The sequence below is a fragment of the Leuciscus leuciscus genome, assembly GCF_965113295.1.
Source record: "Leuciscus leuciscus genome assembly, chromosome: 3".
Lineage (NCBI taxonomy): Eukaryota > Metazoa > Chordata > Actinopteri > Cypriniformes > Leuciscidae > Leuciscus > Leuciscus leuciscus.
The window spans coordinates 7,179,498-7,200,707 of NC_138727.1; the positions used below are offsets into that span (position 1 = coordinate 7,179,498).

A 21,210-nucleotide genomic window follows, 5' to 3' on the forward strand; every position below is an offset into this window, starting at 1 on the left:
AAATATATATATATATATAATATATATTGTCAGCATATAAAGTATCCAGGTATTTATTTATTTATTTTTTTTGCTGCCAGATGATGTAGTTACCAGTGTTGGGCAAAGTTCATTTTAATGCATTACAATATTGGATTACTGCCTAAAAAAGTAAATAATTGTGTTACTAAGTTACTTTTTATGGAAAGTAATGTGTTACGTTACTTTTTTCTCACCTGGGCTGGGCTTGATTGTTTGTTTTTTAATAAAAAAAATATATAAAAAATCTATTTTTGTCAAATGTAAAGGCCCTTTCACACCAAAACTAAAACACACCAAAATGTATAAGCCAGGCTGAAGGAAATGCAAATTCAAGCCTGTACAGTAGAGGGCGCAGCTCAAACAACCCTTTTAGCTGTGCTGTCATTCTGGATTGAAGAAGAATACGCAGAAGAAGAAAGTTCAACACTCTTCAGCAATAGGCCTATGTCACACTTCCTGCTTCCGGAACGCGGAGTAGGGATTCAGAACTTCCGGTCAACAGTATTTCTCCATAAGGATTTAGATTATCAGCCATAATGTCTAAACCATCCGAGGTAGACTGACCACGAGCTATGAGGTTGTGAAACGAAGGTTTTTGCTCCTGTAGAAGCTATAAGTTCGTATGAAATCAACCTTGTTTTAAGAAAAACATGTTTTATCCGCGATCTTATGAAAAAAAACTACACTACCCACAATCCTAAGCGTAGCAGCAACGTCTGCTGATTGGTCCAACTCGCTGTTACCATAGAAACGCCCGCCGCTGTTGTTGTAGTGCACCGGGTTGCTCTGCGTCAGGACGTAGACAGCCATAACTCAGCTTTCACGCTTTTCCACTTGAGAGTTTTCATTTACCATCCGAACCACATCGTCATATGTGACTTCAGGCAGGTTGCGGAGAGATTTGGTCCAGCGGTATCTATCGAACTCCGCCATTGTAAAGAGCTAACCGGAAGAGCCGTATCCCTACTAAAAGACGTACTTCCGGTCTTCAATTTTTTCGTGACATAGGCCTATAACTCAAATGTGATGTTTATCTTAAGTCATGTTTGCTTATTAGTATGGTTGAATTGGATCAACGAAAGATAGCAGCAAAGACATTGGTTAATAAAGTGAGATTAAATACATAAAGTATATTTGTGTAATTTATCATATGTAATTATTGCAGGTTTGTATAATATTTTGAGATTGCATTTCACTGTTTTTATTAATTTTGAGGAAGTAAATGCATGTTGAGAGCTACAATTGTAGTCTAGAACTGTAATAAGCATCATGTTTACACGCCTCTGCTCTTACTCACGATTACTCTCAACATGGGGACAGGAGAGCTGTCAGTCAAGAAATGGAAACAAGTTACATGCCTTATTTTTTTTTTTAAACATTAACAGATATTGTTAATTGTTAATATTGTTGTAAATTTAAAAGTAATGTGTTACTTTAGTTACTTGAAAAAAGTAATCTGATTATGTAACTCACATTACTTGTAATGCGTTACCCTCAACATTGGTAGGTACAGTATATGGGACCATGCTAACTACAAAAACTAAGAAATATAATTCAGATCATTCATTTTTAATAAACACAAATGAAAATTTGCTGTTAATTTATTTTAACAAGACTTTTTGTTCTTTAGTAGAAAGTAATGATAAAAAAGTTATTTTTGTTCTTTAGTAATGATACGAAGTATTTTTGCAGAAACTGTGGTCATTGGTGAATCATAAAATGCATGTCAACGGCTACTTTGACAGTAAAAAAAAAAAAAAAAAACATATACAGGCAAAGCAAAATGTATTACCATGTCTCCTGACGATACATTTAGGTCTTATTGTTTAATCGGTCTGTGCAAGAAACTGAACATTATTTACAACATTATTTCCTTGTAATCCACAGCCTCTGCAAAAGTTCCTGAGCGCGTTCACGGAAGTCTGGAGCACGAGCTTCCTGACGCAATATGACATATGCTGACATTGCTGTCTTTTGTACAGAAGAAAAAAAAAAGTCCTAATGATTTGGATTTGGAATATATTTGGAAGGTTAGTAAATGATAACAGAATTGACATTTCTGAGTGAAAATACCTTTGAATTTACTGTAAAACAAACATTTATTTAATTGTGGTAATGCTGCACTGAACTAAAAGCCTCAAACGAGAATCAGAAAAAAATAAGAAATCACATGAATGTAAATTCAGCTTGTATTTATAATACTAAGTATACTGTGTATTAAACTTTAACGTAAATGCATTCCCATCAATCCCCACGGTCAAATACCTGCTCTGAAGAAGATCATGGCTTACAGAGGGAAATGCATTTGATCATGCTGAGTCACCATTAAGATTGCATTTTTCTTTGTAATTGTAATGTGAGGGCCTCTAGTGGTTAGGGACTGAACAGGTTAATAGAGTTCAGCTTGACACATAACTTATGAGGTATTAGTGTCATATAGTCACAGTGCCACCTTATATACGGTAACCATCTCATAAAGAGAGGATCAAACTCATTTAAACACTCAGTAATAATAGTCAGTATAGACAACTATAGTCATATGTTTATAGTGACACTAGAGCACTGCAAGGCTGTAAGATAAATATATATATATATTATATACATATTACACTTTTAATTAGGGGCTGGTAAACATTTTGATATGAGGTTTTATTTCTTCTTTGGTATATTAATTTGTCTCATTCAAATTGTTGTACAAAATCAAATACCACCTGTAGATAGCTGTGTGACGCCTTTTGAATTTATCTTCCTTTTGATCTAAAACAGAAGTTTCCAAACTGGGATCCAGGGGTGCTGCAAGGAAAATTTAATAAAGAGAAAAAAAGCGATTTTTTTTTACAGAATATATGTTGACATTATGGTTTTTATTTTGCTTTTTAAACACTGGAAACCTTGAAATCAATCAGGGTTATTTTATTGTTTAATTTTGTTTAATATATAATGGTAATACACACAAGAGGATCGTCATATTTGGGCATCCTTGGCATGAAAAGGGTTTAAAAGCCCCTCACATAACACTGGTGTTAGCAGGTGTATATGCAAATCAGTCGTTGGCTGGGCGTGGCTTCGTCTGTTCAAGCGCCTCTTTTGACCATTCATACTTCAGGTAGGCGGTCTTTAGTACAAGGAGGGGCGTGTTCTGACTCTCAAACCGAAGTTGCGAGTCCATCGATGTAATGAAATCGTTACAAGTCCTACAAACCGGATAATCAGGCACAATTACTTTAAAAAAAACGAACCCAGCGCAAAAGCAAAACAGTCTAGTCGAGTTTATTGTTACAGGATGTGCTCTGGAACGAAGACGTGAGTGCGCGCGCTGGAAACGCAGACGCTGGACTGTCAATGCCCGGATTCTCTATTGATCATGCTAATGTATGGAGATATAACTTCTTAAAATAAGCAGAAATGTGGCCGGCTCGCTTTCTTCGCTTCTTCTGCCTCGTCTTCATAATTGTGGTGGTTCAGAGGAGCAACGGTCAGTCAGGTGAGTGATAGTACAAGTGCGTAAAGGGTCTTGGCAAGCTGCGCACTTGACCGGTGTGTGCGCTGCTGTTATCGACTACTTTGCTGCACTTAAACAACCGGAGATTGAACGATTGTGAAGTGTATGCTTTAGGCACGGTGTATCCCTGCAGTCTTTATGATGACCAGAGGAGGAATCCATTGGAATCACACACACTTCAGGACTAAGTGCTGCATATAACATCTCTGTTTGTTTAATACATTTCTCCCAGTATTTATTTTGTGATATTAGCGAATCAATAGTCTAATAGATATCATGGCCTGAAATAGATCGACTATTAGTTCTGTATTTGTAAGTCACCTAAATATAATAGGCTATTGTGAATGATAGTGACAGGGGTTTTCAAACCTGTCCTGGAGGAAACCCAGCATTGCACATTTCGTAAGTGTCCCTCATCTAACATACCTGATTCAACTCTCATTATTAGAGACTGCAAGACCTGAAGTGGGTGTGTCAGATAAGGGAGACAGCATACCAGTAGTCTCCAAATTTGTCACCAAATTTATGAGGTAATGTCAGGACACTGTGGCAATGTAAAAAAAAAAGACAAAAAGTTTGGTGTCAAAATACCGAAGCTTTGCTTGTTACAAACTTGTTTTGAGAGAGAGAGAGAGAGAGAGAGAGAGAGAGAGAGAGAGAGAGAGAGAGAGAGAGAGAGAGAGAGAGAGAGAGAGTTATGGCCTAATCAGTATGGCCTAATCAGGGTCATAAGATTGGTCTAAACAATTCAAAAGCAAAACCAGTTGTCACTGCCTACAAACTGATCAAGCACTGATGCCCATTACCAAATTTAGTTTCAAAAGGCCAGATCCTTGCAATTTTTATTTGTCACTAACTTCGTTTGGCAACCTCCCGGGGGAGTCCCGGCTAAATTTGATGATGTGTGACTCGTGAATTTTTTTTATAAATCAGATTTTATTGAATTTTGACTAGAATAGTGTGAAGGTGGTCTTGTGTGAATCTTATAATAACCATCATCTCTCTCTCTCTCTCTATCTCTCTCTCTCTCTCTCTCTCTCTCTCTCTCTCTCTCTCTCTCTCTCTAATTGAGCTGAATTTCTTTCTAGACCAGGTTTCAAGGATTAAAAGATGAAACCGAAATACAAATAGACCTGTTGGTGGCGCTTGAGAGAATACGATGTAAACACCACACTTACCGCCAGGAATAGAAAGACCCTTTCCAGTAACAAAATTTCACAATATAGTTCAAGGGGCTGTCATAGACTCCCAGTCAGTTGAGAGTCTATTTTAATATATCGTTGCGCGTAAAGGCACTTGATGGAACGCAGCGCGGGAGCGCGCTCAGCGGAACGCGCATTTCCTGCGCGCTTGGCATCGCGCTCCAGACCCCTACGCTCTGTTCAAATAACTGCTCAGCATATTTCAGCATCCACACTGTGAGAAGTCAACTCAGCGTTGGCGGTGCATGAATTAAGTTCTGTTGAGCAGTGTAGGCTATATGAACAAGGAGAACTGTGGATGGAGGTTATCATGACACAAATATCAGTGAGTGTTATGACGCAAAACGGTGCTCGTGTATGCAGAGAGGCATTCTTGCATATCATACTGTTGGTTTATGTGTTTCAGTTCTTATGATGAATATAACTTTTGACTGTATGGGCGAATCTCATCAAAACGTGTCCAGATCACAGTTAACACCAAAATCCATTGTGATATTATTATCATGGTGAATAAGATTTCCCATTAAATTCTCAATTTACTTCTGAGTTTCTCAATAGTCATTTCATCAGTGTATAAAGTAAAATATTGTAGCACAGTGTATTTATGTAAATCTAAATATCTACTTTAATGATGTACAAGTATTTTATGGTTATGGTCTATGAAACATTTTATGATAATATTTTATTACAATAATATGACTTCTATAATTTATAAAATAACTTCTTTTTTGTGATGATAGGTGACGTATGCTCTTGCTAGGTTTGGTGAGATTTACAATATACACTCAACAAACCCAAACGTTGGATAAAAAATGTAATTAAAAAATTTGGGTTGTCCATATTTGACCCAAAATTGGGTTAAAACAACCCAGCATTTTTTAGACTATATTGGTGAAATGTACTCTGATTTGTATTCTTCAGTCTGTATAGTTGAAAGGAATAACATCATTGAATTCATTTTAATTCGTTGTTTGAGATACCTATTTAAATCGTGATAGGACCGAGATCCTAAATGATTATTTATCATTCGGGATGACAAGTCATTGATTATCACTGTTTCTTTGAATGAAAAAGTCAGGGTCAATGCGAGTACATGGAAGATCACTGTATAGTTCCAGAACATTTTTCATTCACTGGAGGCTATTTATGGAAGATACATAAAAAATTCCTCTTCACAAATTATTTCAGGGTCATCAAGTTTCATATTTTTGATACGTTCTTTTATATCTAATTTCAGCTTCAGCTCACTGCTCTGTCTGCAGATAAATGACACAAGATCTGACCCAGGCTGAGATGTGACATTTAAGTTCTAAAGGATATTGACTCGGGAATGCAGTCAAATTATTACTCAGCGTCAACTTGGATTAAGCTCCATTTTTGAGTCCCAATGAGTCTCCCAGTAATTAAACTTGTCACTGATATGGTGTCTAGACATGAATATATTTTTATGAGCAGGAAATGTTGTTTGCAATTTTGACCAAGTATAATCCTCTTATTAATAATTTATTTGTCGTGGACTCATAACTTTAAATGACACTTGTTGCCCATGTCTTACAGATACATTTATTGTAGTAACGTGGACGGTCAATGAAAAGCAGTACAAACATTAATAATTAATAATGCACACATATTAATAATTGTCGTTAAACATTATTTTCAGAAATGCAAGTGAAGTATTCAAAAGATTTAACATTTTAATATCTTAAAATGTCACAGAACCGGTCAAAAACACACCCGGGTTAAATTTCATCCCAAAATCAATAGAAAAAAAGACAGAAATTATATTATATTTTTAAACAACTTTTCTTAAATTAATCAAGGATGCCTAATTAAATGTACTTGCTTCCAACTTACTTTCTTTCTTTCTTTTATTTTTGTTATTTAAGGATTGAATGTGATTGGACATTTTATTTAATTTTTTGTGAGAATTAGAATCACCCTCACAGTTTTATTTTATTTTATTTTAATTTTTTTATTAATATAAGTCCTTTAAACTTTCTTTGTAAACTTTCTAAATATTTTACAAAGTAGCTTTTTCCTGCCTCAAATGTCTGAACGCAAACATCATGAACGTGACATTTCTTGAACGTGTGGAGTGAACCAATAAAGCTACAATCTATGGGATTGGCCCCTTTTTTAGGGAATTTAAGAGTAGCTGAAGGAATGTTTCCGTAGTGTAAGGGTTTGTTCTTTTCCACCACTTGAGATTGTTCTCTGAAGACAAAGGCCTGCTGGTCTCTTTCTGTGGTTGTGGCATGGCTTCTGTCCGTTTGCCTCTGAGACATCATCCCCCCCTCCTTCATCCTTCTCTGCCACCTCACTGTCTCTCAGTCTTTCTCCATCCTCTCGGAACAGTTTGGCTCTGTGCCTCTCCGTCAGCTGTGATCCGTTACTTCCCATGCTAATGTGATCATTTATATAAACAACATCTGAAACTGAAGCAACCACTGCATCTAAAGACTAGGGATAAGTTTTATCTTGTAATTTGGAAGGTTTCTTGGTAACACTTTAGTTTAGGGTCCAATTCTTAAAACTATTTGCTTATAGCATGCATATTACTATAGGATATTGACTGTTTATTATTACTTACAAAGCACATATTAATGCCTTATTATGCATGACCATTCCACATCCCTTAATCCACCCAATACCTAAACTTAACAACTACAAGCAGTGATTAGGAGAGGCAAAAGTCGTAGTTAATAGTGAGAATTGGATCCTAAACTAAAGTGTGACCGTAAACTACTACAATAATTGCAAACTCACCAGATTTTTAATGCATGAAGGATCTGTGGATAATTATAGTTGGTGTAATTATGGGATAGATTGGATGTGTCATTGCCTAGCAACTAGCAGTTAAATTGGCAATATTCAAAACGTCAGCCCTGCTACCTTTTAGAAATGTCACATGTGAGTCTCGTGTTGCCTCAAATTCTGCCATTTTTGTAGTAGTAGTTGACAATAATCTTCTGATGAAACACTTATAAAGGATTAGAGAGTATATATTTTTTACACATTTTTAAAATATATGAAGAGTTCAGATGCAAAAGCCTCTAAATGCCATCTGAAATTTTCTTCTAGAATGATCATTTTTATCAAGCTTGTATATTTAAGTTCAGTAATTTCACTTAAATGACAATTCATAGGTAATTTTGATACTAAACTTAAATATACGAGCTTCATAAAAATGATCATTTTAGAAGAAAATTTCAGATGGCACTTAGAGGCTTTTGCATCTGAACTCTTCTTATGCCAAAAGTATATTTTGAGACACTACAGCTCCATTAACTCCTTTGTTAAATGCAGGTCATGCTTACTTAGAATGACTTGCAATGAGTAAAGGTGAAATTGTCTAATACGCATATTTGTCCACATTCTGAAAATATGCATACTTTCAGAAGGTGACGTACATTTTCTATGTTGGTGTCTACTTAGTTTGACTAGCTTCTACAAAGAGACAGATGAATTAGAAACAAAATACAATTTTACTAGTTTTGGATGCATAAGCTTTGATGCCAACAAGCAAAGATATGGGAAGTGTTTTCTCCTGCCTTTTAAATGTTGTTGAGTCTATTTATCCTAACTATGCGTGGTTATATGGTTAGCTCGTTTTATTATTTGCTCTCTCTCTCTCTCTCTCTCTCTCTCTCTCTCTCTCTCTCTCTCTCTCTCTCTCTCTCTCTCTCTCTCTCCCTCTCTCTCTGTGTTGTCAGACGTTTTTGTAACATGACTAGCACAATCTCATGGCAATCGATAACTATTTTATGTTCTGATATCTGATTCGTGTTTCAATCTGCTTACACCCATTGACGGATATGTTTGGTTTTTGAGTGGACTATCATGCTTACTTTGTTTCAAAAAAAAAAGATGTTTTCATTTGATTCACATCGTAGGAATTTATATGAAAGAGTCACTTCATAAAGTAATTACGTTTTCCAGTGAAATTGGGTTGGTCATGAGAACCACTAGTCTTAACCTGAAAAGAGCGGAGAGTTTTATTGTGAGGTGTATTGTGAATTAGCTTGCTGTCGTGCGGGTGGGAAACACTGGCTACTTTGTCCCTTTAAACTCTTCCTTGTGTGGCAGTGACCTGTAATAAAGCATGTGCTCGGAAATGGCAGCTGGGATTGGAGAAAGCGGTAAAGAGGGATCGAAGAGCGAAAACGGAAAAGAGCAATGAGCAATTGTACTCCACAACATCTCTGTGTCTTCTTGGGTCCATCAACCCTCATGGCCTCACTTTTTTTGCTCTGTTTAGGTGAGATAGAGGGCAGATGCCACATCCCAACCCCTATAGAAATATCACTGCAGTTTCTCTCAGTGTAAAGGTTCATAAACATTTTCCTGAGAAGATGGGGTGATAGTGTGTCACCTTGGATTACTGGATCAAAGAAGACCTTGTGAGAAACCATCGTCGCTGCTTTATGTTCGCAGTGGAGAGCTCATCACTTATTTCACTCAGAGCAGTGAAAGTATTTTCTGAAAGAATATCAGTTGAAAAGTGCAGAATGGTGAGGCTTAACCTTATAATGCAGACTTAAAATAGAGTAGATACTGTATTTACTTAGATAATAACAATAGATTATTTCTAAATTATGCTCTTTCAAATCATTTTGCATTCATTTTAACACTCCTTTAGTTGAGTCTCTTTAATACAGGGGTCTACCGAAATGGTTTACTACCTATATATAGCTGGCTGCTGGTAAGTCTTAGGGTTGGGCAATGAGTTACTGGACACCCTCTTACTATTTGAATTCATTTCTTATTTTATCTCTCTGGGATATCCAGCACTTGGATTGATGAGAATTGCATGTACCTGTTGGGAATGGCCTGTACATTGCGTGAATGTAAATCACACACATGAACACAGACAGAACTATAATATCCTGACTGAAGGCACTGTCTGTACCAGGGCTGCATGTATCATGTGATGGTATACATTTTAAAGCACAGTATATATGCGGTCTTTAAATTCAAGTGTTATTTAAGATTATTTGTTGTGAATTATCGTTTTGGTTTGTGTCCCAAATTCCAAGTAAATAATGATATGAAGTGTGTTTCATTCACTGGATTATCCAAAGGTATCATGAACACATAAATAATTAATCTTTACAACAGTTTTTGCTTGAAATCTACTGTACCTTTACGGTAATATACAATTAAGCACACATGATTTGATACATGATTTTGGTCATACCGCTCACTCCTAGTCTGAACTTTGCATCCTCGCCATGTGGAGAAGAGACTGTACATATTAACTGGAAGGCATAGAAACAACCCGGAGCTCTGAAAGCTTTTTGCATGGTCTTTTATTTGTCAGTAAAGTATAAGTATATATCTTCACCATAAATGCATAAAAACATCACATCTCAGTGTGTAAGACATTCTAAAGCATCCACAAAAGGATGTCCCTGATGGCTATCAGTTTGTATGAAAGTTCAAAGTATCAAAGTAGTGTACTTATACTGGCGTCTATAGCTGTGCAGAGAGCAAGAGCAACTGTGTCCTTCTTGTGTTTTGAGAAATAGCATTCTTGCACTGTTTGTTTAAATGTGTTAGGTGACTTAATCTTTATTTATAATGCATGTATGTTTTATGTGTTACTTCATATATGTAATGGCTGCAGTCTTTAGCCTCCTTTTAGCGCCTGACTCCCACGCCGGAGACCCGGGTTCGAGGCCCGCATATAGCGGGGCGAGTAGGACCTGGGTTAAGGGGTTACATATATATTTAAATTTGTGGTTAAACTAATAACTATAAATATACTCTCTGGATTTTAGGACTCATTGAAGTAGTAATATGCCCATTAAACAATTTTTTGGGCAAATTATGTCAAGGTTCATCTTTATTTTACTTAAAATGGGAAAACACTTCTGTCTCTTTTGGTTTACTTTTCTTGATTTTGATTACTGCTTCTGTTGGTCTTAACAGAAGGAGAGGGTTAGAACATGCCTTCTGAAGACCTGCGGGGGGCTTTTAGGATAGAGAGGTTTAGAGTGTGCGGTTAATAACACCATCACACACACCATCTGCGAATTGGATCAAGTCTTAAGGACTCTTTAGTGCAGGTTCATGCAGAAGAAGGCAAGAAGAGAAAATGAGGTGAACAAAACAGAATTGAGAAGTTCCGAAACAATGTAGAATTTAAACGCGCAACTTACTGAGACGAGGTCAAGTCTTCAGACTTATTATTTTCTGCTGCTGGACGACAAAATGTCCAAAAAACTAATTAAAGGAGGGATTTGAGTCATATTTGGGGACCAATTATCATTAGAAATTCTTTTGCTGGCCTCTTTTGACTTTGCAACTACCCAGAACACCGCAGCATAATGGCGGAAAGTTTTGCACAGGCTAGCACCACATACTTTTTCTTCTGAAAATGTAAACGTCATCTACATTATTATAGTCTGTTCCTTGGTCAAATTTTAGGAATAGTTGTGGTTACAGTCCAACACTTGTTCCCTAGGCAATGCATTCTTCATATGACCATGATAATAATGATAATGGTGATGATGATAGTCATTATTACGTCCTTTGTGTGTGTGCTGTGACTGATGTTTCCAGCTGTTAGAATGGATGTGAGCAGCACTGGAGGTGGCGTGTAGCGTGTAGATGTGTAGCGGGATGGTTATTGAGGTCTGTTGATGATATTTAATTGGTAGAACGAAGGGACAGTATACGATTTGTGTGATAGTATTTCATGGTATTTTAAAGTAAAATGGATTTACTTTTGAGATTAATTAAATATAGTTGATGCTGTAACATCAAACTCAATGACTGTAACTAAATGCAGTCTTTTCATAAAATTCATCTTTCACTTTGTCTTTTGGTATATTTTGCCCCAAAATATTACCCCATGAATTATAGAAATTACATGTATGGCAAAGTAAAAAATGTAGGACTGGTAAGATTTGTTTAAAAAAAAAAAATGTATGGCAACTGAATACACATAAAACACATGCAAATATATTTTATTCTAAATTATGAAGTATTTATACATAATTGTAGTATTTGTACTGGTTTAAATTTTCCATCTATTTATTAAATTTCAAAAAAGACAAACAAACATTTTATTGCAGAAAGAGAATCACAAATTAGATTAATGGCAATAAAAAAAAAAAACTAAAAAGTATGTATCTGGACACATTACAGTAATGAGAATTCAGACGAAAAATATCATGAAAATAATGTCGGAATTCAAAATGCCAATTGTCTTAGAAAAAGGCTTGGAAACACTTTATTTTACAGTGTCATTGTTACACGTCACATTTAGTTACTGTAGTAATTACTATAAATTGTGCATAATTACTACCTTACTAACTAACCTTAACCACTCCCTCATCCTAACCCTAACCCTATAGTAAGTACATTTAGTTTTAAAATTATAATTACTCAGTACTTAAATATACAATTACACTGTAACACGGACACTTTAAAATAAAGTGCAACCAAATGCTTCATTGTCTTTATGGAAAACAGAAATTCTTAAATTTTCTTTTATTTTGCATGTGACGTGTGACTTACCTAATAGCTTTTTGGTACAGTGTGTGTGTGTGTGTGTGTGGTTCAGGTATACCACAAAGATGGCAATATCCAAAATCTTTGACATTGTGGCGAAATTTTTTGGTCCCCATGAGGAAAACAAGTGTTTTTTTGTAAAAATTCTGAATGTTTTCTGTGATGGGTAGGTTTAGGGGATAGAATATAAAGTTTTTTCAGTAAAAAAAAATCATAATTTCTATGGAATTTCCCCATAAAAATGTGTGTGTGTGTGTGTGTGTGTGTGTGTGTGTGTGTGTGTGTGTGTGTGTGTGTGTGTGTGTGTGTGTGTGTTTGCGCTTAGGTTAAATTTGCTGCAGTGATATTTATTAAAACATGATGTTATGAGAAAGCAGTGTAAATACCCCTACAGAACAGTCCACTCTGAAACTGCCTTCCTAATTAGGCGAATTAGCCACAGATCAAAAAGGAAAATTAGTAGCACAGCGCCACATGTTTTGTGCCGAAGTAGCCTGTGCTCATTTGCATGACAACACATGTTGGCTGCTCATTATGGACAGCCCTGACAATATGTTGCCTGATTGGACAGATTGCTCATCAGGAGAATCCAGTTCTTGCTAGCACACCTGGGACCCAGTAGCATTTTAACTATGCCTTTCAGCATTCAGGAAAGAAAACACGCACATTCTGTAATCTTAAACACACTCGCACATGCATGCAAACCCTCATAAGTATATGTGTGCAAGGTTGAGAAGACATGCACACAAATATAAAATGACCTTTAATATGTATACACGCACAGAAAAGACATGCACACAAATATAGAATGACCTTTAACACGCACAAAGCTCTTTGTGCTGGCTGGTTTAAGTCTTAATTAAATAGATAATTATATTTTTGTCTACGGTGCGACACTTGGGTTCAGAAAGTAAAAATCACATTCATTTTCTCCCAAAAAATATACTTATCCTGAGCTCTGATATTAAAGGGATAGTTCACCCAAAAATGAAAATTCGGTCATCATTTACATCATTTACTCACCCTCAAGTTGTTTCAAACCTGCATGAATTTCTTTCTTCTGCTGAACACAAAATAATATATTTTGAAGAATTTTGGTAACCAGACAGTTGATAAGCACCATTGACTTACATAATATATATATATATATATATATATATATATATATATATATATATATATATATATATATATACATATACATATATATATATACATATATATATATATATATATATATATATATATATATACATATATATATATATATATATATATATATATATACATATACATATACATATATATACATATACATATATATATATATATATATATATATATATGAAAATGATAAAAATTATCATTCTAGAAGAAAATTTCAGATGGCACTTAGAGGCTTTTGCATCTGAACTCTTCATATATATATATATATATATATCCATACTATGGAAGTCAATGGTGCTTATCAACTGTTTGGTTACCAACATTCTTCAAAATATCTTCTTTTGTGTTCAGCAGAAGAAAGAAATTCATACAGGTTTGAAACAACTTGAGGGTGAGTAAATTATGACTTTTTTGTAATTTTTGGGGAAACTATCCCTTTAAGCGATATTGGTAAGCTTCTTTAGATTCCATAAAGACCTGGTTAAACTTAATTTACCGCGTTCCGCTCCGTCTCACACACAGTTGAGTGTGCAAACCTTTCAAAGTTAGCTCCCTTGACCATGAGCATGGAAAGACTATGCGCACTATCTAGTGGACTTTGTTTTCAAGCGCTCAAGTCAGTCACACATGCTCTGTTCAACATGGACATGGTTCAAAAGAAGAAGTGGGGAAAATGAATGGGAAAAATTCTTCCGGATCCAAGGTCTCTGTTGTGCTCTATTGTGTCATGGCAGGCCTGACTTGCCCAGTTTTCCTGTCATCACACACAGATTTTGTTTTATAGTCCTATTTTTTTTTTCCAGCGCCAGTCAATTAACATTAAATCCCAATTTTTCAATTAATACTAGTGCGATTAATGGTCTCGCAGGCACGCTGATGTCTTACACGCTGGTTTATGCCATATGTGGCCTGAGATCCACCCGCTGTGAGCTCAGTCGAGTCGTACTCTGGCCTGTCTGTCACATTGGCTGGGAAAAGAGCTGTTCTTTGTGAAATGAAAGTGTCCAGCTGGATGTGATGCTCAATTCATCAGCTCCAGCCCGGGCCGGTTTGATAAATGACATGGATGCTCTCCTCCATTGCATGCGCACACACAATGACACAGTCTTAGCCATGATTGTATGATTGTTCTCCTGATGTGTCAACCGTCCGATTATGTGAACTAAGACATTTTAGGGCACAAAGGCGTGTGAATAAACTGACATTAAGTTTTAGTTTAATCTTTTTTATACAGAACCTTTCCAAAAAAATTTGAATATCATGGAAAAGTTTATTTATTTCCATAATTCCATTCAAAACGTTAAACTTCCATAGAATTTAGATTCAGGGCCCACAACTTAAACAATTTCAAGTATTTAGTTGTTTATTTGTACATAATTTGGGCTTCCAGCTCATAAAACCCACGAAAACAGGATTTCAAAAAAGTTGAATATTACATGAAATCACACAGTAATTACACAGTGATACCATGGTCATTGAACCAGGTTTTGGTTCTTTTGGCAGTGTGGGCCGGTGCAAATCCTGCTGGAAAATGAAGGAAGCATGAACTGCTCTGAAAATGTCCTGGTAGACGGCTGCGTTGACTCTGGATTTAATAAAGCACAGTGGACCAAAGTCCTCTTTTCTGATGAGTTCTCATTTGGAAACCAAGGTCCCAGAGTCTGGAGGAAGAATGGAGAGGCACACAATCCAAGATGCTTGAAGTCCAGTGTGAAGTTTCCGCAGTCTGTGTTGGTTTGGGGAGCCATGTCATCGGCTGGTGTTGGTCCACTGTGCTGTCCACTCAACGCAGCCGTCTACCAGGACATTTCCAGAGCACTTCATGCTTCCTTCAGCAGACAAGCTTTATGGAGATGCTTCCTTCATTTTCCAGCAGGATTTGCACCGGCCCACACTGCCAAAAGAACCAAAACCTGGTTCAGTGACCATGGTATTACTGTGTAATTACTGTGTGATTTCATGTAATATGCAAATTTTTTTAAATCCTGTTTTCGTGGGTTTTATGAGCTGGAAGCCCAAATTATGTACAAATAAACAACTAAATACTTGAAATCGTTTAAGTTGTGGGCCCTGAATCTATCTTTGGAAGTTTAACGTTTTGAATGGAATTATGGAAAGAAATAAACTTTTCCATGATATTCTAATTTTTTGGAAAGGGTCTGTATATATATATATATATATATATATATCAAAGATTAAACTAAAACTTAATGTCACTTAAGGGAGCTTACGGTTGACACATCAGGAGAACAATCATACAGTCATGGCTAAGACTGTGTCATTGTGTTTGCGCATGCAATGGAGGATATATATATATATATAATATATATATATATATATATATATATATATATATATATATATATATATATATATATATATACACACACACACACCGTATACCTGTATATGTGTGTGTGTGATTTGAAATATCATTGTTCCATTTGGTCTTTTTTACATAATGCACCAAATGTACATAGATAATAGATGAGGAAAAAGTATTGTATTTTTACTTTTATGACAACTTTTTATATTAACATGTATTTTGTGCAATATGGAGACAGTATCACATACTCTGTCTTACAGCTTTGGAATTTGGCATTTAGGGAAAAGTTCTCATCCCATGGAGAGACACTTTTAGAGCAGTTTAATCATTCAACTAAAAAGTCTTTCAGCAATTTTGAGTTTCATTCCATTCGTGGAGTCGTGCATCTTCCTGGGCACTTTGGGAAATCTAACTAAAGTCAGACCTTATGATGTATCTGCCATTCTTTAATAGGATATTCTCAGATGTTATGAAAGTTTTTAAAGTCGTCTTTCAGTCGCAAAGAAAAGTTCAGCTGCCATTATCGACACAGTGTAATGTTACTGCACTAGTAAACCATACAATATAGACATATTTTCTCAGTCAATCACAAAAAAGAAACATTGATAATGAATAACATTTCGTATTATTATCAATTTAGAAACAGTGGTGCTGCTTAATATTTTTTTGGAAACCATGCTACTTTTTTCAGGATTCTTTGAATATCAAGTACAAAAGAACAACATTTATTTGATATTTTTATTTTAAGTGTGAAAGTATTTACTGTAAATCTTAATTATTCATTTCTGAATAAAAGTATTAAATTATTATAAAAAAAAAAATACTGACCCCAAACTTTTGAACTTGTGTATTGTGCTTATCACCTTTATACACTGTCAAGACTCATAGAAACTTTAGTGTCCATATACAATATAGATTAATTTTCTGAATTCCATTTTTTATGTTTTAATGATAGAACGACAGCCAATTTGGAGAGGTCAATGAAGCACCGAACGGTATTAACTTCATGTTAAGAATTATATTCTGAAGAATGAAATATTGTGCTTCAAATGACTCTTACTCTAAGGAAACTGTGAGAAAGTAAATTAATATCTCTCTGTTGGCAAGAACCGTTCAGTATTGGCAGTATCACAGTGTATTACTTCTGCTATCCGTTATAGTTCTCTGACAAGTAACCAGTGCTCCCTCGGTTTTGTCTTCACCTTGTAATCATGTTAACCTCAGCTCTCGGTTTTCAGGCTGAGGGAGGTTTGTGTGAGGTTAGGCTGACTCTTTAACCATCGCAAAGATAGAAAGTTACCCTTGACCTCTGAACAAACTGACAATGTGCTATTTCGGTATCCTTGCCTTTCCACAGCCTTCGGAACTTGAAAATCACTGTCTGAAAATGCATCATGAATCCAAAGAAAATAAGTTATCCAGTAAGATATCTCGGCCACTTTTTGTGATAAGTTTAGGAGAGCAAATAATTACATGGGGTTATTATTATTATTATTATTAGTAGTGGTAGTAGTAGTAGTAGTAGTAGTAGTATTAACATGACATTATACAAATACAATAATTTCAGTACAAAGATAATAATAATAATAATAATAATAATGTTAAATAAAATAATTTCAATATAATAATAATTATAATAATAATTATAATTTTATTATTATTGTTGTTGTTGTTGTTGTTATTATTAATTTTGTTTCTATTGTTATTGTTGTTGAAATTATTTTATTTAACATTATTATTATTATTTTATTGAAATTATTTTATTTTGTATTAATCATGTTCATTTTGTTAACTACTACAACAAAAACAATAATACTAATACTAATACTACTACTACTACTAATAATGTTATTATTATTTGTATTATACAAATATATATATATATATATATATATATATTCATTTTATTTTATATCATCATTTGAGTAACATTTGTATTGAACTGACAGCCCATAAATAAATTAAGAGCTGCAAATGGTTAAATTTGGGGTTCATTAAATGTTCTTCTAAACAAATGTTTGCTTGTTTTTCAGTTATGCTTTCTACTCTTGTACACAGCACTGTTGTGTCTGTTTTACTATTAGCATAAAGCACATTACTGATCTCTCGCAGTGACAGGTTCTCTTTATTAGTTATTTAAGCTCAATCCTTGAATGTGCTGCTGTTATCATGAAAGCAGCAGCCACACTTTGTGCAGCCTTGATAAAGAGTTTTATGAACTCTGTCTGATATACTGTAGCACGTCTTACAGTCAGAACAAACACATTTTTTCCTGTTTCCACATTTGAACCGTAAAAAGCCCAATCCGCTCATTTAAATCTTTGATATAGTGCTTTGATTCCTTTGGTTGTTTTGAGTGCAAAATCATTTTATTTTATTTCAATGTATGATTCCCTGATCAAATGCATTTCCTGTTTTGAACTTTCATATACTATTTTGATTTACATCAGTATTAGTCAGTGAGGTTTATAATACAGAAAGAAAGAGCTGTCCATTAGGATTTCCATATCCGACCGGCAAATCAAATGCATGGTAAAAATCTATTCAGTCAGAATATGTGGCTACTTTTGAATGGCCGAAAAATAAATTAAAAATATGTTTTTCTGGTGTAGTTATGACTTTTACCAGCAGGGGCAAAATGTACCGTGCCAACCAGGCAAACTTTGACCCCTTGATATTAGCATGCATCAAACACACTTTGAAAGGTGACACAAATAGGACTCATGCTAAAGTAGCGTCTCTGTTTGTTAACTCTAATCGAATGGCCGCTCGCTGTGCTGAATGCCACAAGCATTTGCTGGAGTTCCTAATTGGCCCAGCGTCGGCTAATTGCACACTCCGCTGGGAGGCAGAGCTGCTGATCTCAATGAGAGTAAACAAGCACTAGCATTCCTCTAACGGTCATGTTTTAATTAGAGGAAAGTCCAACGCATGTGCTGACAGAGCATGTTAGAGAGGGACTGCAAAACAAAAAGCCCAGAGAGCAAGGCTATCTCTCACGGCCAGCTCACTGCATGCACATTAGCGAGTTGTTACTGATGGAGTTAGCATGCAAACATTATGCCAATCACATCCCAATTCGCCTGGTTTGGGAGTTTCAGCCATGCTTCTCTGGATGATTTACCTTGACAAAATATTACTATAAACATGTACAAGAGTAAAACCTTGCTGAATCCATTATGTTCTATTTAATATAATAATACATTTTATTTCTGCAATTTTATTCCACTTGATTAATATCCATATTTACACAGTATTTAAAATTAAAGGTACAATATGCAAGAATTTTTGCCGCTAGAGGGCGCTACATTCCAAACAACAACAACGGCGTAGCTTGATGACGATGTGAAGGAGCGTGGAATGATGGGAACTGTCGTTTTAAACTCCACCGTGGATGTAAATCAGTCAGAGGGGAATCGAAAAATCATGTTCATGGATGAGGCTAAGTTCTATTTTTATAAATGTTGCGTTTAATGACATGCTTTTTGTGGCGAGGGGGGCGTGGTTCAGCGCGGTCTGTGATGGGAGAGAAAAGAGACGAGCAAGTAGGTCAAGTGCAAATGCACCTGTGTCTTATTGCAGTGATCGGCGTGGAGAGACCGCTTATAAGCCGCGCTGGAACGAGAGAGAGACTGGAGAGAAAATTGGACGCAGAGGAAGAAAAACGGTGGATCCGAGCTCTCATTTTTGAACTGTTTTGTGCCGTCGCGGTTGCCACGGTGAATGCGCGTTGTGCGCGGCTTTTGTTTGTTTTGCTTTATTTTAATAAAGTACGAGTCCCAGTCACGACGACGCGTCTCCTTCCTTCCTGACTCTTAAACCTCATCACACTTTTATTTCATTAAAATGAATTAACCGCAAGAAAAGTAAGGTTTAATACTTCATAGATGTTACTGTATTTGTTGAATTCATTGTTGTGATAACGCTGCGCAGTTTTACATGTTCTAAACAATTGTTGTAAAAGTACATTCGAACATGCCCACATAATTTGCCAAAATACTGATTCATCTTTATGTATAACACATGCTATGTTTATTTACATGGCCATAAACACCAGACGTGATAAACAATGTCAATAAACTAAACACAAATCTAAAGCAATAATACTTTCCTTACATAAACATAACTATTACCGAATGCTACATTTGGAAAATATAAAATTAAGCATGCTTTGTCGACAGAACCAGCTGCAATCGGTAAAGAATAATTGTGTACCATAACGACTGCAAGAAACAAGCTAAAGTTTGTAGCTTGATAGACGCTACAACTAGACCTACAACTTCCGCATTTGTCCAGGACTCCACGCAGTACGAGCGGAAACCGAGGGTAACGCGGATATGACGCAATTGACTGGCGACTCCCAGCTCACCCCTGCTCTAACGCCCCGTTTCCTTGGTTAAAATCGCAATTTTCTCACGATTTAAAAATAGTTGGAAACATTTGGGATATTGTAAGTAATCAACTTAACCAAATATATAACACTGGCCTTGAGATTTTGGGATATTTTAATGCAAAATTCTTACATATTGTACCTTTAAGTAAATTGAAATTGTAAATTATCCATTGGCATGTTTCAGGGCAATCTCTGGCAAAATGACCAGAAAACAATTTGTCCAATTAATCGGGCTATGAATTTTCTTTGAAGTATTCTTTGAAGTGTTTTGAAGTGTCACCTTCATTACATTATTTATGAATATGGTCAATCAGTACCATTACGTTTTGAGTGGGTACGTTTTTGAAAGAAGTCTCTTATTCTCACCAAAAATGTGTTTATTTGATCAAACATAGAATAAAAATAGCAATATTGTGAATGATTTTTACCATTTAAAATGACTGTTTTCTATTGTAATATATTTTAAAATGTAATTTATCCCTGTGATGCAAAGCTGAATTTTCAGCATTATTACTCCAGTCTTCAGTGTCACATGATCCTTCAGAAATCATTCTAATATGCTGATTTGCTGCTATTATTATTATTATACTGTAATAAACACCTGTTTATACTGTGATGCTATAAACACCATACGACTGACACCAAAACTTTTAAATGGTATATCAAAGTAAAGTGGTTTTAACATGTACAGTAATACCCTCACTGAAGCATTGTACCAACCCCAGTAGTTTTTTTTGTTTCATTCTCACTCTGCTTCTGTGTTAAGATACTTCTCTTCAGCATTGACTGTCATATTGTAAAGGTACTTGGAGAAATAAATTGAGTGAGACAGAGAGCGATGCTTTCTTATTATTCTCTGCTATTTCCTCCTCCCTCCTGCAGCGGCTGAGTTCCCCATTAACCTGCATGTTGCTCAGCAGCTCTTACATCTCTCCTCAGCACTAGCTGTGAAATACTTTTAATCTTTTCTCTTGCTCCATTGTTCAAGAATGATACACTGTAGTACTAAAGCTCTGTTTTCTGTTGAATTTGTTTGCTAACATTTAAACTGGCTGTTTTCTCAATCTCTTTTTCTTAATTT

The 21,210-nt window shown here is 35.5% G+C and overlaps 1 protein-coding gene across 1 annotated transcript in view; it reads left to right on the forward strand.

The window, feature by feature from the left end:
* Positions 1-3,193: 3,193 nt before the first annotated feature.
* Positions 3,194-21,210, forward strand: part of LOC309494418 (receptor tyrosine-protein kinase erbB-4-like) — a 175,111-nt gene continuing 157,094 nt past the window's right edge. Inside the window, exon 1 of the mRNA XM_082163755.1 lies at positions 3,194-3,505. Coding sequence (XP_082019881.1) covers positions 3,427-3,505 — 79 coding nt within the window. The 5' untranslated portion in view covers positions 3,194-3,426. The remainder of the gene's footprint in view (positions 3,506-21,210) is intronic.